The sequence below is a fragment of the Otolemur garnettii genome, unplaced genomic scaffold (assembly GCF_000181295.1).
Source record: "Otolemur garnettii isolate 467f Iridium unplaced genomic scaffold, OtoGar3 scaffold00089, whole genome shotgun sequence".
In the NCBI taxonomy this organism is placed as follows: Eukaryota; Metazoa; Chordata; class Mammalia; order Primates; family Galagidae; genus Otolemur; species Otolemur garnettii.
This window is the reverse complement of record NW_003852484.1, coordinates 464,899-485,946: the sequence shown is the minus strand read 5'-3', so window position 1 is coordinate 485,946 and position 21,048 is coordinate 464,899. Positions and strand designations below refer to the sequence as shown.

The 21,048-nt window shown below is 35.0% G+C and overlaps 1 protein-coding gene across 2 annotated transcripts in view; it reads right to left on the bottom strand.

Moving 5' to 3' along the window:
- The window catches only part of ZNF148 (zinc finger protein 148), a 172,658-nt gene that overhangs the window by 52,058 nt on the left and 99,552 nt on the right, over positions 1–21,048 (bottom strand). For both annotated transcript variants that reach the window (XM_003795069.3, XM_023516276.1), the window contains 2 exons: positions 11,754–11,877; positions 10,196–10,279 (listed from right to left, as the gene is read on the bottom strand). In XM_003795069.3, coding sequence (XP_003795117.1) covers positions 10,196–10,279; positions 11,754–11,877 — 208 coding nt within the window. The remainder of the gene's footprint in view (positions 1–10,195; positions 10,280–11,753; positions 11,878–21,048) is intronic.

The following is a 21,048-nucleotide window of genomic DNA, read 5'->3' as shown; positions in this document are numbered from 1 at the left end:
AAGCTTTTTAGTTTGATCAGGTCCCAGTAGTGTATTTTTGATGCTGCTTCAATTGCCCAGGGGGTGCTCCTCATAAAATTTTCACCCAGGTTGATTTCTTCAATACTTTCTTCTAGTATTTTTATAGTTTCATGTCTTAAGTTTAAATCTTTAATCCAGTGAGAGTCTTAGTTAATGGTGAAAAGGTATGGGTCGCCATACAGGTTGCCAGCCAGTTAGCCCAGCACCATTTGTTAAATAGGGAATCTTTTCCCCACTCAATGTTTTTAATTGGCTTGTCAAAGATCAGATAACGGTAAGTAGCTGGGTTCATCTCTTGGTTCTCTATTCTGTTCCATGTATCTACCTCTCTGTTTTTGTGCCAGTACCATGCTGTTTTTGATCACTATCGATTTATAGTATAGTCTGAGGTTTGGTAGCTTAATTCCTCCTGCTTTGTTTTTATTTCTGAGTAACGTCTTGGCTATTCAAGGTTTTATTCTGATTCCATATAAAACGAAGTATTATTTTTTCGAGATCTTTAAAGTATGACGGTGGGGCTTTAATAGGGATTGCATTAAAATTATATACTGCTTTGGGTAGTATGGACATTTTAACAATGTTGATTCTTCCCAGCCATGAGTATGGTTATGTTTTTCCATTTGTTAACATTTTCAGCTATTTCTTTTCTTAAGAGTTTCATAGTTCTCTTTATAGAGATCTTTCACATCCTTTGTAGAAGTTAAAATTTTAAGACATAAAGTACTACAGGACATAAAAAATGGGAAGTATGGGCAGCATCTGTGGCTCAAGGAATAGCACACTGGCCCCATATACTAGAGGTGGTGGGTTCAAACCCGAAGCCAGCCAAAAACTGCAAAAAAGGGGGGGGGGAGTACTAGCATTGATGAGCAATAATGGAAGTAGCATGGGCAATGAATGTGACTGCATAATTTACCACCTATTACATTCCAATGACATTACAGTATCAACCATATGATCTAGCTTGCTTAACAGCCTCACAAAGTCAGACTCTCCTCATAAGATCTACAGGAATGTGAAACAGGTTACAAAATATATAGAAACAGTTATTACTGTGGCTGCTTCCTAAGAAGAAAAGGTCATGACACTTGCATAAAAATCCAATAGGGGTTAAATGACAATAACAATTAAGTATTTTTTAAAAAACAGAAACTGTTCAGAGATACTATGTATTAAGATCATACAAGTACTCACAAAAGTAAGAATAATCTTGATAAGTAAATTCAGATCGCCCTAAAGAAATTCCATTCCTTCATCATGATTGCGTTCGAATCAGACAGTGTGTTTTGTCAGCCATTCTTTTGTCAAAGGGACAAGTAAGACACGAATTTTAAGCCAAAGTGTTACTAAAAGTCAAATAAAAAATCTCATCAACAAATAGAAAACTTCTGTTGTCAGCCAATCCAAATGTCCAAAAACTTAATTCATGATTTAAAGACATGAATGTTGGTGATGTACTCAACCAGGTTCTGTACACAGGCATAAGTGCTGCCAAAAAGACAGTTTTGGATATTAGAATAATCCTGAAGGTCTCAAGATATTTGAGTTCTAGGAACTGACTGGATACTTTTCCAAAAGAGTAAGTATCAAAGGATTTGTAAAACAAAGCATCAGAACTAGACTGGACATTCTGAATGCTTCATCTTCTATAAAATGCAAAGTAATTTTTCAGGGGCAAAAGAGAACCTATATTAAAGGGAGACAAGCTAATAAGTAAAAGGGTTGAGAAACTTATCTTGTTTTGGATTGTTTTCTAAAGTTGTTGAAACAATTAAAAAAAGAAAACTAAAATATCAAAAATAAGAAACTACTCTCAAAACTAAAAAAATTAGCAAGTTCTTTGTGTTAAATTAAAGGTGAGTTCTTTTCAACACTTTTGCTGAAAATTAATGTTTTTTATACTGTGCAAAAACGAAGAAGATCTAACATCCAGGAAACATTACATTTTTGGTTTCTCTGTAATTGGTTTTCAAGTTTTGCTACTTCTTAAACTGGCAAAAACTGAAGTAATATTACATTCCTTGAAGCTTAATGATGCTCTATTTGTTTTAAGAATATTTTAAATACCTAAAGATAAACTTGATTAATATATTTGCAATTATCTGAATAAATATCTTAAGGTAAAAATACTATTTGAAATCTTTCATATTAGTTATCTTAACAAAAAAGTAACATATTTCCCAAATGTCCATCTTTTCTCATAAAAAAATAGTATTTTTCTTACATGGCAGTTAAATCCCTTAGCATTCTATAATGCTTTATAGAACAAATATGAAACTCCTTATCCTGGCATCAAGGCTAGATAATCCAATTACAAAATGAAGCTTTATAGACTATCTCCTCATCCCCACTCTACTCATCTTTTCTGCTGTACTCAGAATGGTCATTTACATGTCATCCATCTTGCCTTTGTTCACGTCATACAACTGAAATCTGATCTTACCCCTACACTGATAGACTTCATTTCAGTCAAGTATATGATTACACACAGCCTATATATATATATAGATCAAGTCCAAGACTGGCTCTGCTCTTACCTAAAAAAAAATAAGAATCTTCTGGTTAAAACCAAAAGTTGTTGTCAATTCAAATTTCCTTAATATTTGATCTGCTCTTTCAAAAGCATATTGTTAAAGGCCTGAATTCTGAAGAGCTGGACTGTCATTAACCAATTGTACACATTGAGGCAAGTTACTTAATCATTCTAAACCTTAGTTCCCTTATCTGTAAAACAGGAATAATAGTACCCTCTTCACAGGACTGCTATTGAGGATAAAGTAACTGATGTATGTATCAGGTTTAATACAGTGCTTGAGAGAGAAAAAATATTCAAGAAATTTATTTGATAGTATCATTAGGCTTATCACAATGATGAATTCTTAGAAATTTCTAGCTTTTTAACCACCTTGAAGTAGTTAAACTACCTTCTATTTCCTTTTTTTTTTTTTTTGAGACAGAGCCTCAAGCTTTCCCCCTGGGTAGAGTGCCGTGGCATCACAGCTCACAGCAACCTCCAACTCCTGGGCTCAATCAAGCGAGTCTACTGTCTCAGCCTCCCAAGTAGATGGGACCACAAGCGCCCGCCACAACGCCCGGCTATTTTTTGGTTGCAGCCGTCATTGTTGTTTGGCAGGCCCAGTATGGATTCAAACCCGCCACCTTAGGTGTATGTGGCTGGCGCCCTAGCCGCCTGAGCCACAGGCGCCGAGCCCCTTCTAGTTCTTTTAAGCCAGCACATGACACACTGCATCCCCTATTGTCCAGCATCTGCAATTGTCTCGATGTCTGCTTGTCTGCCTGAGTTTTAACTTGCTACCCTATGTGTGTCTGAATTATCTGCATACCTGTCTTTGCCCAAAGAATCCCAATGTCAGTACACTGCAGGTTTTTCTTCTGCTGCTCCTGGCTTTGATCATGCCTTTTGCTCTACCATCTATAGTTTCTGTGATAACACTGGACTTCCATGCAATAAATGGACTACAGAGTTTAAATCTAACTCACTCTCAGGGACACTTATGTTAGGGACATAGGGACATTTATGTCGTATCTCTTCCAGAAGGTCAACAATCTAAATGCTCTCTGGTCTATTTCAGACGAATTCTGAAAGCACAGGTTGCTTGTACCACTTGTGTTGGAAATTTGACACAATCTTTGTCAAATTTTGAATCACAGGAGTTACACTGTCATTCATTTTATGACTATACGTCATTTCAACAGAGTCCTGATTTATTTAAACTACAGACTTGTCAAAATAAATGACAAACAAATGTTTTTGTATTAAAGTCACTAAGAACTAACAAAGAACATTTTATATGGATTTGAAGGGGAAAGATACTCACACACAAAGTCCATAAAGTTCACCCTGTGTATACAATGAATTGAAAGCTAGGCAATTTTTTAATTAAGCCTCTTATTTGCTTTTTTTTTTTTTTTCGGAGATAGAGTCTCAATCTGTCATCCTGGGTAGAGAGTGCTGTGGTATCATCATAGGTCAGAGCAACCTCAAACTCTTGGGGTCAAGGGATCAATCCTCTGGCCTAAGCCTCCCAAGTAGCTGAGACTGCAGCTACTGAGTAGCGGTAGCTGAGACCTGCCACCATGCCCAGCTATTTTTTTTCTAGTTTTAGTAGAGATCTGGTTTCTGCTCTTGCTCAGGGCGGTCACAAATATCTGAGCTCAAGCAATCAATCTGCCTCGGCTACCCAGAGTGCTAGGATTACAGGCATGAGCCACCACGCACTCCTGGCCTTGATTTGCCATATCTCTAAGTTCTGAGACATTAAATTAAAATGCAGCTAATCTTCTGGATGACTCCCCAAGCCCCTTAAAAAAAATTTAAAAGTATATAATTTATACACACACACACATACACACTTATACACAGGGTGGCATAAAGTTCATGTGTGACTTAAAATAGTAACTATTTCAAACTGCACACCAACTTTATGGTCACCCTGTATATATATATTTCTTTTGCTTTTACTGAGATGTTCTGTTACATAGTATTAAGCTTTTACATGTTTTATGTGTAACTGGATCTTTTAGTATGAATTAAGTTTTGAAGATGAAAAAAATCCTAGTTTCTGAAAACTTTGTTAAACCAGAGAAAATGAGCCCCAGCAATCTATACTTCCTTGCTTAATCTTCCTTGCTAAGTCCTATCCATGCCAGTGCTATCTGCCTTCAGCAATCACAAAGCCAAGAGCTCATAATACAAGAAACATTCTCAGTAGCACTAGTATTCAGTTCCTTCATCCTCGTGAATATGAGTTAAACTCTAAGTGGCTGTGTAATATCTTCTTTCAGTATGTTTTCTCTATTATAGCTGAAAAACTATAAATTAGAGCTTTGAAAAACATGAGAAGAAAACTAATTTTTATCAGTAACTAAATCATCTGAAGGAAATACAGTGTTAGGCTAAGGGTAAATCAATTCTTTCTAACCTAATCCCCTAGCCCAACTAAAAAAAAATAATGCCGTTATTACTCAGCTATTTAATGTGGTTATAAGCAGAAGTTATAGTTAAGAGGAAGAGAAGATTGACATTTTCAGGCATTCAGAATACTAACTTAGAAGATGGGATTTCCAGTATTTTTACTAGACTTATAGACAGAAAAATGAATATATCCAAGAACTAAAGCCTTAAAAAAACTCTCTTGCATTTGTAGGAGGAAAATCATTTATAAAAGCACTACCATATATAATAATGGTTTCATAACATTTTTACTAATTAAAAACAATTATGACGTTGAGCATGGTGGCTCAAGTCAGTAATTCCAGTGCTTTGGGAGGCTAAGAGGGGAGGATCACTGTGGCCAAGAGTCTAAGATCAGCTTGGGTAACATAGCAAAAACCTTATCTCCACAAAAATTGTTTTTTAAAAAGGAAGAAGCAGCAAAACTTAGCCAGGGGTGTAGGGCAAACACCAGTAGTCCCAGCTACTTGAGTGGCTGAGGAAGAAGGATCACTTGAGTTCAGGAGTTTGAGGCTATAGTAAGCTATGATTTTATACCAACACACTCCATCCTGGGCAATAGATAAGACCCTGCCTCCAAACAAAACAAACGACACAACAAAAACCCCCAAATTATTAAAACTACCACAACTATAAAAAGCAATCGTAATTTCCTATAACTGAATACCAAGACAGGTATTACTGTCTACTAGTACTCCCTTACTATTGAATTTAGAAAACTAAAATTAAAAATTAAATATAGCACCTAGGTCTTTTACTCCTCAATCCCCCTTCCAAGCACTATGGCTATATGCCTGCAGGTTTCTTAAAAGTAAAATAATCATAAGGTGAGGAGGAAAGAACACAACTGAAGATACATCACTCTACCATTTATTTTATATATGGATTTTGAAAATGCAAAGGAAAAGTTACCTTAGACAAAAATACCTGATCACACAGGAAATCTGCCACTGACGATGAATGTTCAAACTTGTTACATACCTCAGCAGTGAGTCTGACCCTAACCAAAATTATCAATTAGAATTGTCTCTAACCTCAGCTTCAAGTCCTTACCTCCTCTCCCATGTATCTCAAAACATCACCTAAGGATCTATAATTTTCACATAAAGATATAAATCTCCCTTAACTGCCCAAAATAGTGGCCCTGATGATATTTACATTTTGACAGTTTTCAATGCATTAGTCTAAAAAGGAATAAAGCTTTAACCAGAATTTCAGAGATCAGCTTCTGGATGAAAAATACTATCCCTTAAAATGGTATTTCATAGGCAAGCCCACATTCAGGAAATGGTCTTAAGTAGTAATAGCTTGTCCAGAGCAAGTTAAAAATTTTTCCATTTGAAAACCAAATCAACAATGTCTTTGGTTTATAAAAGCTACAGAAGATTTCTTTATCATTGGCCAGAGAAGCAAATCAATGATGCCAATCATTGGTTAAATGATTTTTAATCAATATTGCAAATGGAGCAGAAAATGGGCTGAGGGACTAGAAAGAGACAGTGTAATGACCTAAAATGAGAAGAAGGCTATTAGGAAAATGCAACCTTTAAGAGGTGATCACCTAACTCCTTACTATACAACCCTTAAGGATTAGTTAGGTGACTCATTATCTGCCTGACAATTTAAAAGTCTCTTTTACCACCATAATTATTTAAATGTACCTAAACGAAGAGCCTACACATAGAGAAAGCTTTGACAAGGGCAAAGTTGAGGGCACCACCCTCCTCCAAAAAGAAAAGCCATTTTACAATGTAAAAGAAAAACCAGCAAGGACAGAATAATAACTGATGAAAAAACTACTTGTGGTTCTACATACACCAGGTATATTCCCAAATAGATTTAACTTATAGGTAACTTGATTACAAGATTTTTAAAAACCTCAATTTTACTGTCTAAAGATTTAAAAAAATCAAAAATATGAAGTAAAAGGAGAAAAAACTCCCTTGTATCAGTTCCACCCACGGAGTGGAAACAATGCAGCAGAACTGAATCTCTCTTCAAAAGAAAAATTTATTTGTTAAGAAAACCTAGTGACTTTGCCCCAGGTCCTCTCAACTCCTTATCTTCCTCTAAACCAGCAGTTCTCAACCTGTGGGTCACGACCCTTTTGGGGGGGTCAAACAACCCTTTCCCCTTTCACAGGGGTTGCCTAAGACCATTGGAAAACATGTATTTCCAGTGGTCTTAGGAACCGAGACATCACTCCTCATGTGTGGGGGCCACCATAACATGAGGAACTGTATTAAAAGGTCGCGGCATTAGGAAGGCTGAGAACCACTGCTCTAAACTATACTCTGTATGAGAACGCCAGCTTTGGCTTCCACCCTTTTCAGATGTTCACTAAACACACAGGACAGCTAAACCATAACTGGCTTATTGTTAGAGCAAAACTCAAAAAGGCCAAAGATGTTTTTCTGCCTCTCGTCCCATTCTGCATAGTCAGTAAGCGATCTCATATATGTACTCTGGAGTCACAGAGATTTTAGCTAGACGCTTGCCTCTATCATTGGCTAGATTAAATAAATCAAGGAGAGTTCTGTGTGCTTATTACTTTCTTGTCTATAAAATGGAGATAATAACTCCTGTCTTTCAAGATTAATATGAGGACTAAATGAAATACTTAGCAAAACATTTAGCACAGTTATCTGGTACATAGTAAATTCTTAACAAACATCTTCCCCATTATACCCTGCTTAAAGCCAAGATTTCTCCATAGTCTCTAGTGCAACTGTTTTCTGATCTGTGGCATTACAACATTGTGACTAGCACTTAAAAAAAAAAGAAAGAAAGAAAGAAAAAGAATCACTACAATAACCTGTGGGTCACAACCTCCTCCCTTTATTTTTGTGACCCCTTTTTAACAATGAAAATACATCGCAGCATTAGGAAGGTTGAAAATCACTGCACTAGAATAAAAATTGCAATAAGCATTGTTTAGCAAATCTTTTCTTTAGATGCATGCCCACCTATCTACCCACATACATGAGGTCTACTAATTAAGTTCACAAACCCATCCTAGAAAAAGTGCTCCATATCTCACTGGGGAACATGACAAAGGTCACCTTTGAAGTGCTCTCCTTGAGAAGCTATGCAATGACGCCAACACCTAGTCTACCCTTCAAAGCAATTTTGGAACTCTTTCTGGGACGCACATCACAGCTGTCATTGTACAAGCACTGACAATTAAGTTCACAAACTTAATTGTGAAAAAGTGCTCTGAAAAGTAAACTAGGCACTGGCATTGGTGCAGAGCCCCCCACATGAAGTACTTCAAAGGTGCCTATAGTGATATTTAGCAATGAGGTATGAAGCATTTTTTTTAGGATGAGTTTGTGAACTTAATTTTTCCAAGCTCATATATTCTTAACTTAGCCTTATGTGGCTTTTCTGTGATACCATCCTTAAGTAACTTCCAACAGACAGCACATGCTTCTCTTCCTTGGGGCATATCAGTATTTCATGCATTTTGTATAAAACTATACTTAATTACACTGTGCTGGTTTACATGTCTGTCTTTCCCAATAAGAATGTAAACTCCAACAAAACTGTCTTATATTATCTCCATTTCTGATACCTGAAAAATACTGGAGCCTCAGTAAAATTTTGTAAAATCAATGACTAAAACATCAAAATCTAACAAATATTAAAAACATACAAAATATCTAACCACATTAATTATCATCCTATCAGGTTTTATTCTTTTACTTATAGCTGAAAGTTCAGCTATAAGTTACACAAAATCCATAAAATTACTCTTACTTGCCTAGTATACTTAAAAAGATATATAAAAGAGATGAATGAATGCTTACTTAAGAAAGTGAAATGAATGATGTGCAAAATAATTAAGAAGTAGAACATCAACGCATGTAGATGTGCTGCACAGTTCAAGTTTTATTGAAGCAGACCAGCCATATTCAGGCTTCTTTTTAGAGGCAAAGAAAATTGAAGGAAAGTTATAGGCAGAAAAGGTCGCCTCTATAAGACAAACTGTCCAAGTATTCTCCTTACATAGGTATAGCTACCACAACAACACATCTAAAGAAAACACTTCCTTGAGTATTTAAAACAAATATGAAAAACTTTACTATTTCCAATACTCTTATATTATCACCATAATTCTCAATTCTACTTGAATATAAAAATCAAGTTACACATACATACAAATTCACCAGATCTGATTTTATTCCATCACAAAAAGCAAAACACTAGAAATCCATTAAAAAAGAAAACGTTTTTTACCATGCTTAGCAAAAGGCAACAAGGGTCAGCTCGGCACCCATAGCACACTGATATGAACTGAGGCTGGCGGATTCAAACCCAGCCTGGGCCAGCTAAAAAACAATGACAACTGCAACCAAAAAATAGCCGGGTGTTGTCGGGGGCGCCTATAGTCCCAGCTAGTTGGGAGGCTGAGGCAAGAGAACCGCTTAAGCTCAAGAGTTTGAGATTGCTGTGAGCTGAGATGCCACAGCATTCTACCAAGGGTGATATAGTGAAACTCTCTTTCAAAAAAAAGGGCAAAAAAGGTCAAAAGTTAGCTGTCTACTAAATCCAATTATTTCCAAAACTTTGTTTTACATTCATCAAAAAAACATAAAATAAAATAAATATTTGCTCTAAAATGAGACTTAGATTTTTAAGGTGTGGGTTCCCTTATGTTGATCTTATAGAATATTTACTGCTAAATCATTAACAACTTGATTGAAAAATTGGCAGTTTCCAATTTTTTAAACTTACATATCTATTGATATGCTAGGCTATATAAGAAAAAAGAGAGAGAGAGACAGAAAGACAAAAAGAGTGCAGGGCAGGGGGAGGGAGAGAGAGAGAGACTGCTATCTCTTATAGCTCATTTTATTTTCTTTCCTGGACTAATGTAAATGATAATTTTACCTGCTCTAAACTTGTTAAAGACCTAAAGATACAGCTATTTCAGAAAACCTCCATTCTTTTTGTCACTTTAAACATGTATTTATGTTATTTTTATTACAAGACTCTATTTCAAAATAATTTATTGGGCCTGTACATTAAAGCCAAATCTTAACAATCAACATGGATCTGCTAAAGGAAGAGAAAAGAAGGTGTGCTTTACAGTCTAAACAAATGAAGTGGCATCAAATCATTTCTACTTATCAGAAATTCTTCCCTACATGTGAAATAGTCATTTTAATGGTCCTAGTAAGGGTAGTTAACACTCACCAGTATGAATCTTCTCATGTCTCTGCAGCAGGTACTTCTGTATGAAACGCATGTCACATTGACTACATTGAAATGGTTTTTCGCCTTAAAATAATTTCACATTCATAAATTAGTTACTGGACAAAACAACAGCTTTTAGTTACTGTTTCTGAGGGAAGATAAATCTTAAATGTCCAAATTTTGGAAAATTCCAAAATATCCACAGACTTTTTACATTGTTCATGAACTTAACAGAATTTTATCTCCTCTCAAATTTTCCCCCCAAATTTAAAAATGCATATTCTCACAATTACATAAAAAAAAAAATTATGACTTATATCCTTCATGGAAGTAAAAAAGGAAATAAAACAATTTAAAATAGAATTTAATAACCATGGGGTTAGAAAGAGCTTTAAAGGTTGCATGTATATCTTAAATATCTCTTCTTTTTATCTGGAAGAAGATGCACCCATCCTGTTCACCATGTCTAACCATCCCTTCCTTTATGGTCCTTTACCAATTTTCTTCAGAACATTTAGAACTTTCTAAATATCCTTTTAAAAATAATCCTCTCTCTTCAAACTTCCCCTCTCTGCAGAAGCCTTTCCAGCAAAGTAGTCTTTGGTCTATCCAGAGGTGTCCAACCTTTTTTTTTTTTTTTTTGCTGCTGCTGCATATTGAAAGAATAAGCACTGTCTTGGGCCACACATTCAATACTCAAATACTAAGGAAAGCTGATTACCAACAAAAAAAGGGCCATGGACATTGTTTATGATATTAGACACTGCAGATAAGCAAAAAAATCCTCACAAAATCAACATGTGACTTGCAGGCTGCAAGTTGGACACCACTCTTGTTTCAATCCTACCACAACTAACTGAGTACTGTCACTCCTTTCTTTTCACCCACCTTCTTAAAATAGTCTACATTAAGTCTCAAACTCCTCACCACCCACTTGTAGCTTAACCCTTAAAACAACTGGCGATCTCCTTGCTATCAATTCTAAAGATCTTTTACCTCAGTTTTCTAACTCTAGACTAACGGTTGTGACACCGCTGATCATGCCCTGCTTGGAATTCTTTTGGCCTCTAGGACACTCTATTTTCCGTTATTACTTTTTTACTCCTCCTATTTATCTTACATGTCTACTTTGTTTTACCCAAAGATCTGCAATTAGTCTTTAGTTCTGTTCTCCAAAACTTCATAACCTTAGCTGTCAATTTTTATATTTCATTTCCAAATCCATACTTCAAACTCTGCCTAGATATCCTGCACTAAACAATGAATGTTGATAGGCTTTTAATAATATACTCTTTAATCATTTCTCTAATTTAAAGGAGCACATTAAACCAAATAAGTGTCCAATTAAAACTATTTAGTTAATTTCATACATCTGTACAACTTGTCTTCTCATTTAAAGAATTTTTCCTGATTTCCTTCTGACATTCTGGCTTTGAAATCTCTGATTTGGAATGCCAGGTTAGCTACATTATTAAGAATGAATGACATTTACAAGAAGACAAAAATAACAAAAATAATAATTTTAATGGCTATCAGCCCATTTTATTTCAAGAAATACCTGTATGAATGAAGACATGTCTCTGTAAGTGATAGTTCGTTCTAAAGGCAGCATTGCAGTGCTCACAAACGTGAGATTTAGGGGTTTTCAAACCAAGTGATCCATCCTCATTTATTGTAAGGATCTAGTTTTAAAAAAAGGCAAAAACAAAAGAAATTAAGTTTTTAAAACGTAATTAAATACTAATTTTAAAAAAGAGAATTCAAACAATGGTCACCAAATATGAAATATTTTCTCTTAACTAATTTTGAAAGACTAGTAGAATAATGTTATTATTAACTGCAGGAAAGTACAGTGTGACTCAGAACGGGAAATATCATTAATAAAACCTTAATAAAGCTGGTTAAGTAAGATCTTACCACTTTGCCTTCTCCCCTGTAACGCCAATAATCAATAGAATCCCTAAGTGTTTTCTCTGCTAGGGTGAACACAGGTCTACTTTCAATTTCAAATTCACATGTATACCAGAAAAAAGTCTTATGTCTTAGATATGATCTAAACATCAATCAATATGGAACTGGTTAAATACATCATGGAAAAATAAATACAACTTAATATCATGCGGCTATAAAATAAAATGAGAAAGTGCTCTAGATACTATATAAAAAGAGCACAGGATATGTAAAGTAAAAAAAAGCAAAGTTTAGAACTCAGTGTATAATTTTGCTAACTTTTATATATAAAAGAACAGAGAAATATATATTTGCTTGTATATACATAAAAACTATCTGAGAAGGATATACATAAAATGTATACAATCTTGATTGTGATGGCCGTGGAACTGGGCAGATAAGAGATAAAGGGAGAGGCAGACTTTACACTAACTGTGTACTTAAAACATTTTGTGGGTCTGGGTGCAGTGGCTTATGTCTGTAATCTTGGCACTTTGACAGGCTAAACAGGAGGATCATATAAAGTCAAGAGTTTAAGAACAGTCTGAGCAAGAACGAGTATTAACTGTACAAAAAGCAGAAAATCAGCTGGGCATGGTGGTGGATGCCTGCAATTCCAGCTACTCAGGAGGCAGGGGTGGGAGGATTGCTTGACCCTAAGAGTTTGAGGTTACAGTGAGCTATTATAACACCACTGCACTCTAGCCAGGGTGACAGAATGGGACTGTGTCTCCCCGCTCCACCAAAAAAAAAAAAAAAAAAAAACTGAACCATGAAAGTGCTTAACTACTACTTTAAAAAAAGAACAGAAAACTAAGTTTTCAATAGTAAGGTAGAATTTGGAGTCTGTTTCAGTCCCACATCTCTAAGATTATTCTAGTTATTGAACTGTTAAACATATTCCTAAAAATAGTTGTCTAACAAATAAATGAGAGTGGGTATGGGGAAGGAAGATATAAAGATATAAAGAAATCAACCTTGACTAAGCACCTATAGCACATACAGCATCAGCCATATACACCAAGGCTGGTGGGTTCGAACCCGGCCTGGGCCAGTTATAAAACAAGACAACTGCAACCAAAAATAGCCAGGCATTGTGGAGGGCGCCTGTAGTCTTAAGCCCAAGCATTGGAGGTTGCTGTGAGCTGTGACGCCACAGCACTCTACCAAGGGTGACATAGTGAGATTCTGAGAGCAATGTAGTGAAACTCTGTTTCAAAAAAAATTAAAAGAGATCAACCTTACCTTCTTGGGCTTCTTGAATTTGAGAACATTGTGTGCCTGGTCTGGATGGTATCAGAGACTCACCTTGGACCTCATGTATACCAATTTATCTATAATGTGTTCAATATACAATATTAAACTGCCTCTCATTACACTCTTTTTCATTATTGAGGAGAGCACAAAGATAGCAGAATATGATGTGAAGAAGCAAAAAAAACTATAGGTGTTAAAATCAGGGAGGGCATGGCTAGTGAGAGGTAACCATGCTGGAGACGGGGGCATCTAGAATGGGAGCTAAGAAACTATGTCCAACATAGGGTAGAGAAATCTAGGAAACATCTTGAAAAATTCAAAAGACTCCAGAAACACACAGCTATAATCCCCTATTTAAACCCAGAAAAACAAGGTAGGTAAAGGGAACAGCTTTAATTATTAAAAACATTTTCAACTTTAAATTCAGCCTATACTATATGCAAATCAATGGTAATTATTATGCAAATTATACAGGGCATTTGGGTTTTGGGCAAATTGCCAATATGGTCAACAATACTTCAAAGTCTATGCACCAAAGTCATAGAATGGAAACATTTGGCAGGAGCACGAAAGTGGGTGTCACAGCTTCCTGAAGAGTCAGTGAGAATGTAAAGTTTCATCTCTGGCCAATTTAAAATTTTTTCAACTCCTCCAAGTCACATAATAATATGCACATTAACACTATGCAAAAAGGAAAAACACAAAATATTTTTAAATACAATTCAAATATTTCTAAAATAAAACAAATGACAAAAAGATGTTAAATCCTTTGTATAAAATGGAAGTAAAAACAAGAAAACACCAGGTATTTTTTTCCCCACATACATTGATAACAAGTAAATCCAAGCGCCAAAGAACATAGCCATTCAATAGCTTTCTGTGGCATAGCAACTGCAAGGAAAGGCTTGGCAAAGGAACAAATCTGGCCCAAAGTTGCTTAATGTGAAAAGGATGTAATCCTTGAGTATACAAAGCTCTTTTATGAAGAGTTAAGGAGTTCTAGGTCATTGTTTTCTAGCACTGGAGGTAATGCTGCCTTTCATGTGGAATCTAACCATAATTCAAGGTGAATTTTACAGATGAAAGAACTACCACTGCCTTGTGGATAAATACACCAAAAAAATCTAGCATATTGATAAGTTCAAAGACAAAAACACCTAATTCTTGGACACTTTATACTTCCTTTTCTTAGGCCATCATAACAAACATCTTTATTTAAAGGACACAGAGTAAAATACATCTTGCTTCAGATGAACACCAATGGCCCTTGCAATTTGTAATCTGTTTTAGACATACCCACTTGATTTTCTCTGTTTTATTCACCTCTGTAGTCCTAATGTTCAAAATGGTGCATAGTGGAACTCTGCACCTGACTACTGACAAGGCTGCCTGCCATCTATACCAAACTTCCCTCACAGCTTATCACTTTTATTCTCTTAAAAAATTTTTTTGATAAAAGCAATACTTCTCAATTTTTCAGTCATCAGAACATTGAGTACAATGCCATAGAAAACCTTTGGCAGAATAAAAAAGCATATTAATGCAGGTAAAATATTCTTCCTTGGTATAGACTTGACTTCTTTTCTCATTCACACCCTTTAAAGATCTTTTAGTAGTATATAATCTACCAGTTAAGTTTGTTTGCCTTAGAGATTTAGCAGTCTCACCTCCTACTGGTGTCATAAAATATTTATTTTTGCTTTTATTTTTTCCCTTCAACACAGAAAAACAAACACAAATGAAGAATCTGAAGTAAAAAATCTTAAATTTTAAGATGCTTACTATAGCATCTCCAGATGCTTTATCTTGCTTCCTGTCACTGCTACTTCAGGAGAAATATGGTACACTATGAAGACAAAGCAATCAGGCTTCACCAAGCAGAGAAATAATAGCTTAAACAATATTCAACACATTTGATCTTTGTCTTATCTACTTAATAAATTTAAAACAGATTTTACAGAAAAATTTTTCCTTTTTTTGAGACAAAGTCTTACTTTGTCACCCTCGGTAGAGTGCCATGGCATCATAGCTCACAGCAACCTCAAACTCTTGGGCTTAAGCGATTCTCTTGCCTCGGCCTCCTTAGTAGCTGGAACTATAGGTTCCTGCCACAGTGTCCGGCTATTTTTAGAGACAAGGTCTTGCTCTGGGGTCAGGCTGGTCTGGAACTCAAGAGCTAAGGCAATCCGCCAGGACCTCCCAGAGTGTTGGTATTACAGGTGTGAGCCACTGCGCTCTGACCAGAAAAACTTTTCAATACCCATTAGAATTCCTCAGTTAATCTGCTTTCTCAATGTCATAGTCCACAGTGAATATATTTTTTTGTTTTGAGACAAATCTGTTCCCAGCTAGCTACATAAATATATACACATATACAGTAAAGGTTATCTTAAATTATACACCCATTTTCACCAGGCAAAGCCCTAAGCTCTGCCTATTCAATTCAAAAACTTTTTACTCCTAAAGAATCATTGCCACTGAATAACTAAAACCTTTGTATCTCTCAATAAGAAAAAGTTTTGCTCTCCTAAAGAAGCAGACATGATCTTCCGCACTCTAAGTACTACTTAAGTTATTAAGGCTTCCCCCACCCCCAGAGTTTTACTCTGTTGCCCTGGCCAGAGTGCTGTGCTGTCATAGCTCATAGCAACCTCAAACTCCTGGGTTCAAAGCTATCATCCTCTCATCTCTGCTTCCTGAGTAGCTGGGACTACAGGTACCCACCCCAAAGCCTGGCTATTGAGGCATATTTTAAATTCATGGCAACAGGTTTTATCATGCATTCCTAATAAATCAAAATCAACTTCTAAGCCACCAAAACCCAAATAACAATGCGGTTTCAATTTCTCACCAATTATGAGATGTTTTACTGCAAATGAAGGTGGGAAATGAAAGTTTTTACAATTCTTTTTACTCTCTAAATCCAACCAGACACGGAAGAACACTGCAACTACACCAAAATAGCAAAGCCACCCAAGCATTATGACAATCCTATTTACTACTAATATCTTATCCTTACATTGTCACTTTCTTTCATTCTTCTGGATTTTTTGTCTTTCAGTGCTAGATTTTACTCATTACCAAATTTTATTTTTAAACAGCAAGCTTTTAACAGCACCAGAATGTGAAATTCAGTATGTCACAGCATGGTACAACAACCAATAATCAGTGTAATGACCCTGATTTTTAGTAAAGGTTATTTCTTTCCTATTTCCTGAATAATAGACAAAGAAGTATGTGATAATTTCTTTAAAAAAGATTTGTATCAGGATTTTTTTTTTTTTTACATTATGGTTCAGTTTTGTGACAACATAATTTACCCTAGAACACATAATTCCCTGTGGAAATAAGATAAGTAAAATACAAATATATTATTTTGCTAATTTTCTTCCTTTATTCTCTCATAAGTATTATTCTGTATTTCCTGTTTTCATCCCCAGTATTATATCAGTTGACCTTCAAATCTACTTCTTCCTAAATCTAGGTAACATGTAGAAAAAAACATGACAAATGTTGGGTACATTTACTGCTCTTCTACCATTTAATTAAATTTTCCTCATTTTGTCAACTTTAAGTCTTTTTCATATCAAAATGTCAAATCTCTTCTGGGAACCAAAGATATATAATAAATTGCTGGGAAGGGATTCTCTATATAATTTATAATCTATTTGTTGTGTGGAATATGTCCTTCCTTCCTGAGCTGAGCATAACTTTGAATAATCAATTTTTATTCAGACCACCTGAAGAGTTATAACAAACCCAGTCTGTTTCTTTGGCAACCGACAGGAGATTCTGGCACATAAAAGGCACTGAAATCAGTTGCTGAATAAATGAAAAGGAGATACATTTCAAAATAAAGAGATGTAATTAAAAGTATTCCACTCTCTCTCAATAAATTTTAAGGAGTTTGAAAAAACATATAAAAATATCTACAATACTGGATTAATATTGCTATATTCTACTGAAAAGAAATTCCTAGAATTTATTAATGTTAGCCCAATAATCCTCAAAAAACGCTTCTGAGGTGGAAACTGTTATCTCCTAATTCATATGACAAGCCGATATCAAAATCTGGTAGTAATACCTCATTTTTCAGAAACTTCTAGTATCAAAACATAAATGTGCATCATAATCATCTTTGCTCTTTTTTAAGATAGAACTTTCAGGGCCAGAGTATGGACATCTATGGAAAGATGACTACAGGTGACTAATGTACAACCAGGAGGGAGAACCACAAACATGAATACTCAGAGATTAAGTCTACCCAGACTTTTCACACACTCTTAATAACATATCCATGGCCCTACACCCCAATAAAACAAAAAAAGAATCAAAAGGGGCAAAGGAAAGTGATATGGCCACACAGTCTAGCAATATAAAAACGAATGGCATGTCATTAAAGAAGGAGAGAGTAAAGCTATCATAAGCAGTAAAACTCTTTAAAATCAAAAACAAAGTCTAGCAGTCAGGAGTTTTCAGAGTGGGGGGAGAAGAACCTATAAAATCTCAGTCCTCTGAAGGGCTTCATTGTAATACCTAATTATTTGTAATGTTATGTTAGTCCTAAGACGTTAAAAGGTGAATTATGTTCAATTGCAGTATATTTAAAAAGAAAATACATTAAGCATCTCCAAAAGTGTGGTTAAAATAAAATGAAATCTGACATTTAAAAGGGGTCAGCTTCTATTATGCAAAAAATTTACTTTCATAAAAACTCTCATTCTATGATAGTACCAAATAACCTGATCTAGAATAATATAACCCTAGCTATAGATAATATTCCCTAGCTCAATCACACTCTTTTTCATCAAACACACTGCCAAGTTTATTTTGGCAATTTTCAAATATCAAAGCCTACCTTAAAATGACTAAGCTTTTCCACTGTGCCGAAGCCCTTTCTGTCCATTCACCCATTAAAGATGATGAGGCTTTGCCATTTGACAACTGTTCAGAACCAATTATTGCTTATGATCCATGGCAGCTAGAGATGGCATAATATAGTACTTCTTACCACAAAGCTTATCTTGAACAGAGCTACATTTACATGGTAAGATCTGATGTTTTTACTAAAAATCCATCACATTATTTTAATGTAACATGACACAATGGTGACACATAATCAGATATGCATAATGGCAAAATTTAAGATTTAAGAAATGTGTTGGAGGAAAATGAAGCCGTCTGAGCATAATAAATTATAATTCTTTAAGAAACTTAAAACTTTTTAAGAAATTTAAAATACTATATTATTTTATAAACATGAGATAAACTTCTTTCTCTTCATATAAAATGGCAAGAGCAATTACTTTAATAAAAGATCTAAGCATAAAAATTTTTAAACATACAACTGAGAAAATATAAAATAGCTCATTAGTTATGTCTCGAAGTTCTAAGACTCCAAACACACACAAAAAAATTACTTGGAGACTGTAGCTAGTATTAAACACAGCCCACAACTCCCTGTCCATTAAATTTAAGATGTCAGGACAATTTAAGAATTTTTTTTGTTATTCTTTTTTTTTTTTAAAGTCTCACTTTGTTGCCCTTGCTAAAGTGCCATGGCATCATAGCTCACAGCAACCTCAAACTCCTGGGCTCAAGCGATCCTCTTGCCTCAGCCTCCTGAATAGCTAAGACTACAGATGCCCGCCACAACACCTGGCAATTTTTAGAGATGGGGGTTCTCACTCTTGCTTAGGCTGGTTTTGAACTCCTGGGCTCAGCCTCCCACAGTTCTAGGATAACAAGTGTGAGCTACTGCAACTGAACTTGTTTTGTTATTTTTACACCCCTGTCTGCTGCATATTACTTCTAGTCACTTCATCTTCCTAAGATTTTCCTAAAAAGACTACCCTATTTTTTCTCATATACACTACACTCAGAATATGCCAAATCCTTCATCTAGCCACTACATAGATAAATATTTAAATACCTTTAGAAGTATTATAAAGTAACACATTATAAATGAGTTAATCTCAAATTAGACAAGTAAAACAGCTTAAGCCCTCTATAAAATCTGATCTATATTTAGAAACACCTAAAACATAACACCAAATAAAGATTCCAATACCCTTCTGAAAGATAATAATTTGAGTTTCAGTCAGAATTTAAGACAGACATTTCACTAAAGAACAGCACCAGAAAAACATGGTAATAAACTATGCAGGAAAATGTAGAACTTAACATATATTATGTTGTTTTTAATTACTTGAAATAAATGAACCAGATTCCCCACAGATCAGCAGTAAACTCAATCCCTATCACAATTTTAGAAATTATTTTTCCCCTTGAATTCTGGTATTATTCTATACATGAGGAACTTGACTTATTCATTAATGTAAACCAAAAAAAAGTACCTCATGAAATACTGAGAAAAACAACTTCAAAAAAAGAAAGAGCAAAAAGAAAAGGCAGAGAAGGGAAGGAGATTTCGCAAATATAAAATTCCAGTGAAAATGAAAAACAAAGTTTAGTGTGATCAGAAATTAAAGAAATTCAAAATTAAACTATAATGAGACTCTTAGCTGTAAGAAAAGTCTGATATTCAAGGCCAGTGAAAGTATAGACAGATACACCTCGGGTCTACTGCAGGTAGGAATGCAATTGGTATAATGTTTGTAGATGGAGTAACATTATCAAGAAACCTTTATAAAAGTTCACAGAGATAAATATTTTAAGAGCAATGTGATTTAAAATGGAAACAATACAACATGCCAGTAAAATACTAACAACCAATATATAGTAATCATTAAATGTGACCTATTAAAAAACAATACATTATGCAGCCAATAAAATGTTTATAAATAGCATTAATAACTTTAAGTGTAAAAACAGCATACATACACGTTGAATGTAAAAAATCAGGAAATTAAATCTATACTCATATCTATATTCCACACAAATTTGAAAAAAATAGAAAAAGAGTGTGGCAGAAAATCAAAATAGTTATCTTTAGGAAGTTAGTTTAGTCTCTGTGTTTTTCTACCTTGCTATAATAGGCATAATTACATAACCTATAAGTAGTGGTATATACTGGTAAATATGCAACAACCAGTTAGGAACTCAGGGTGTAAGAAAAGTGTTCACTGATTTCTCTGGTGTAAATATTCCTACCGTGGCTAATTATAAGCTGCCAATGGTTTTAGCAACTGGCATGTAAAACTTCCAAAAATTTAGCTATCTCCTCTTACAAGCCACACAAACTGGTTCCAGCACACCAATGAGTCCAAAAGTCTACAAAATATGTAAATAATGGGTGGGGCCTGTGGCTCAAGGAGTAGGGCACTGGCCCCATATACCGGAGGTGGCAGGTTCAAACCCAGCTCGGGCCAAAAACTGCAATAAAAAATAAATAAATAAAAATAATGATTAGGATTTTAAATCACAAATAAAAGCAGCAAACACAAAAAATCATGTTATAAATTTTTAAATGCCTTCTTCACTACATGAGAAGAAAGATGAAGATTAACTATAAAGACAAATATACTACATAGAGGTTCAGAGAATTTCTAGGGATACCAAAAATGCTATCTATAGTCAACTACTACTGTACTTAAAAATAAACAAACAGGGCTCGGCGCCTATAGCTCAACCGGCTAAGGCGCCAGCCACGTACACCTAAGGTGGCGGGTTCGAGTCCCCAGCCC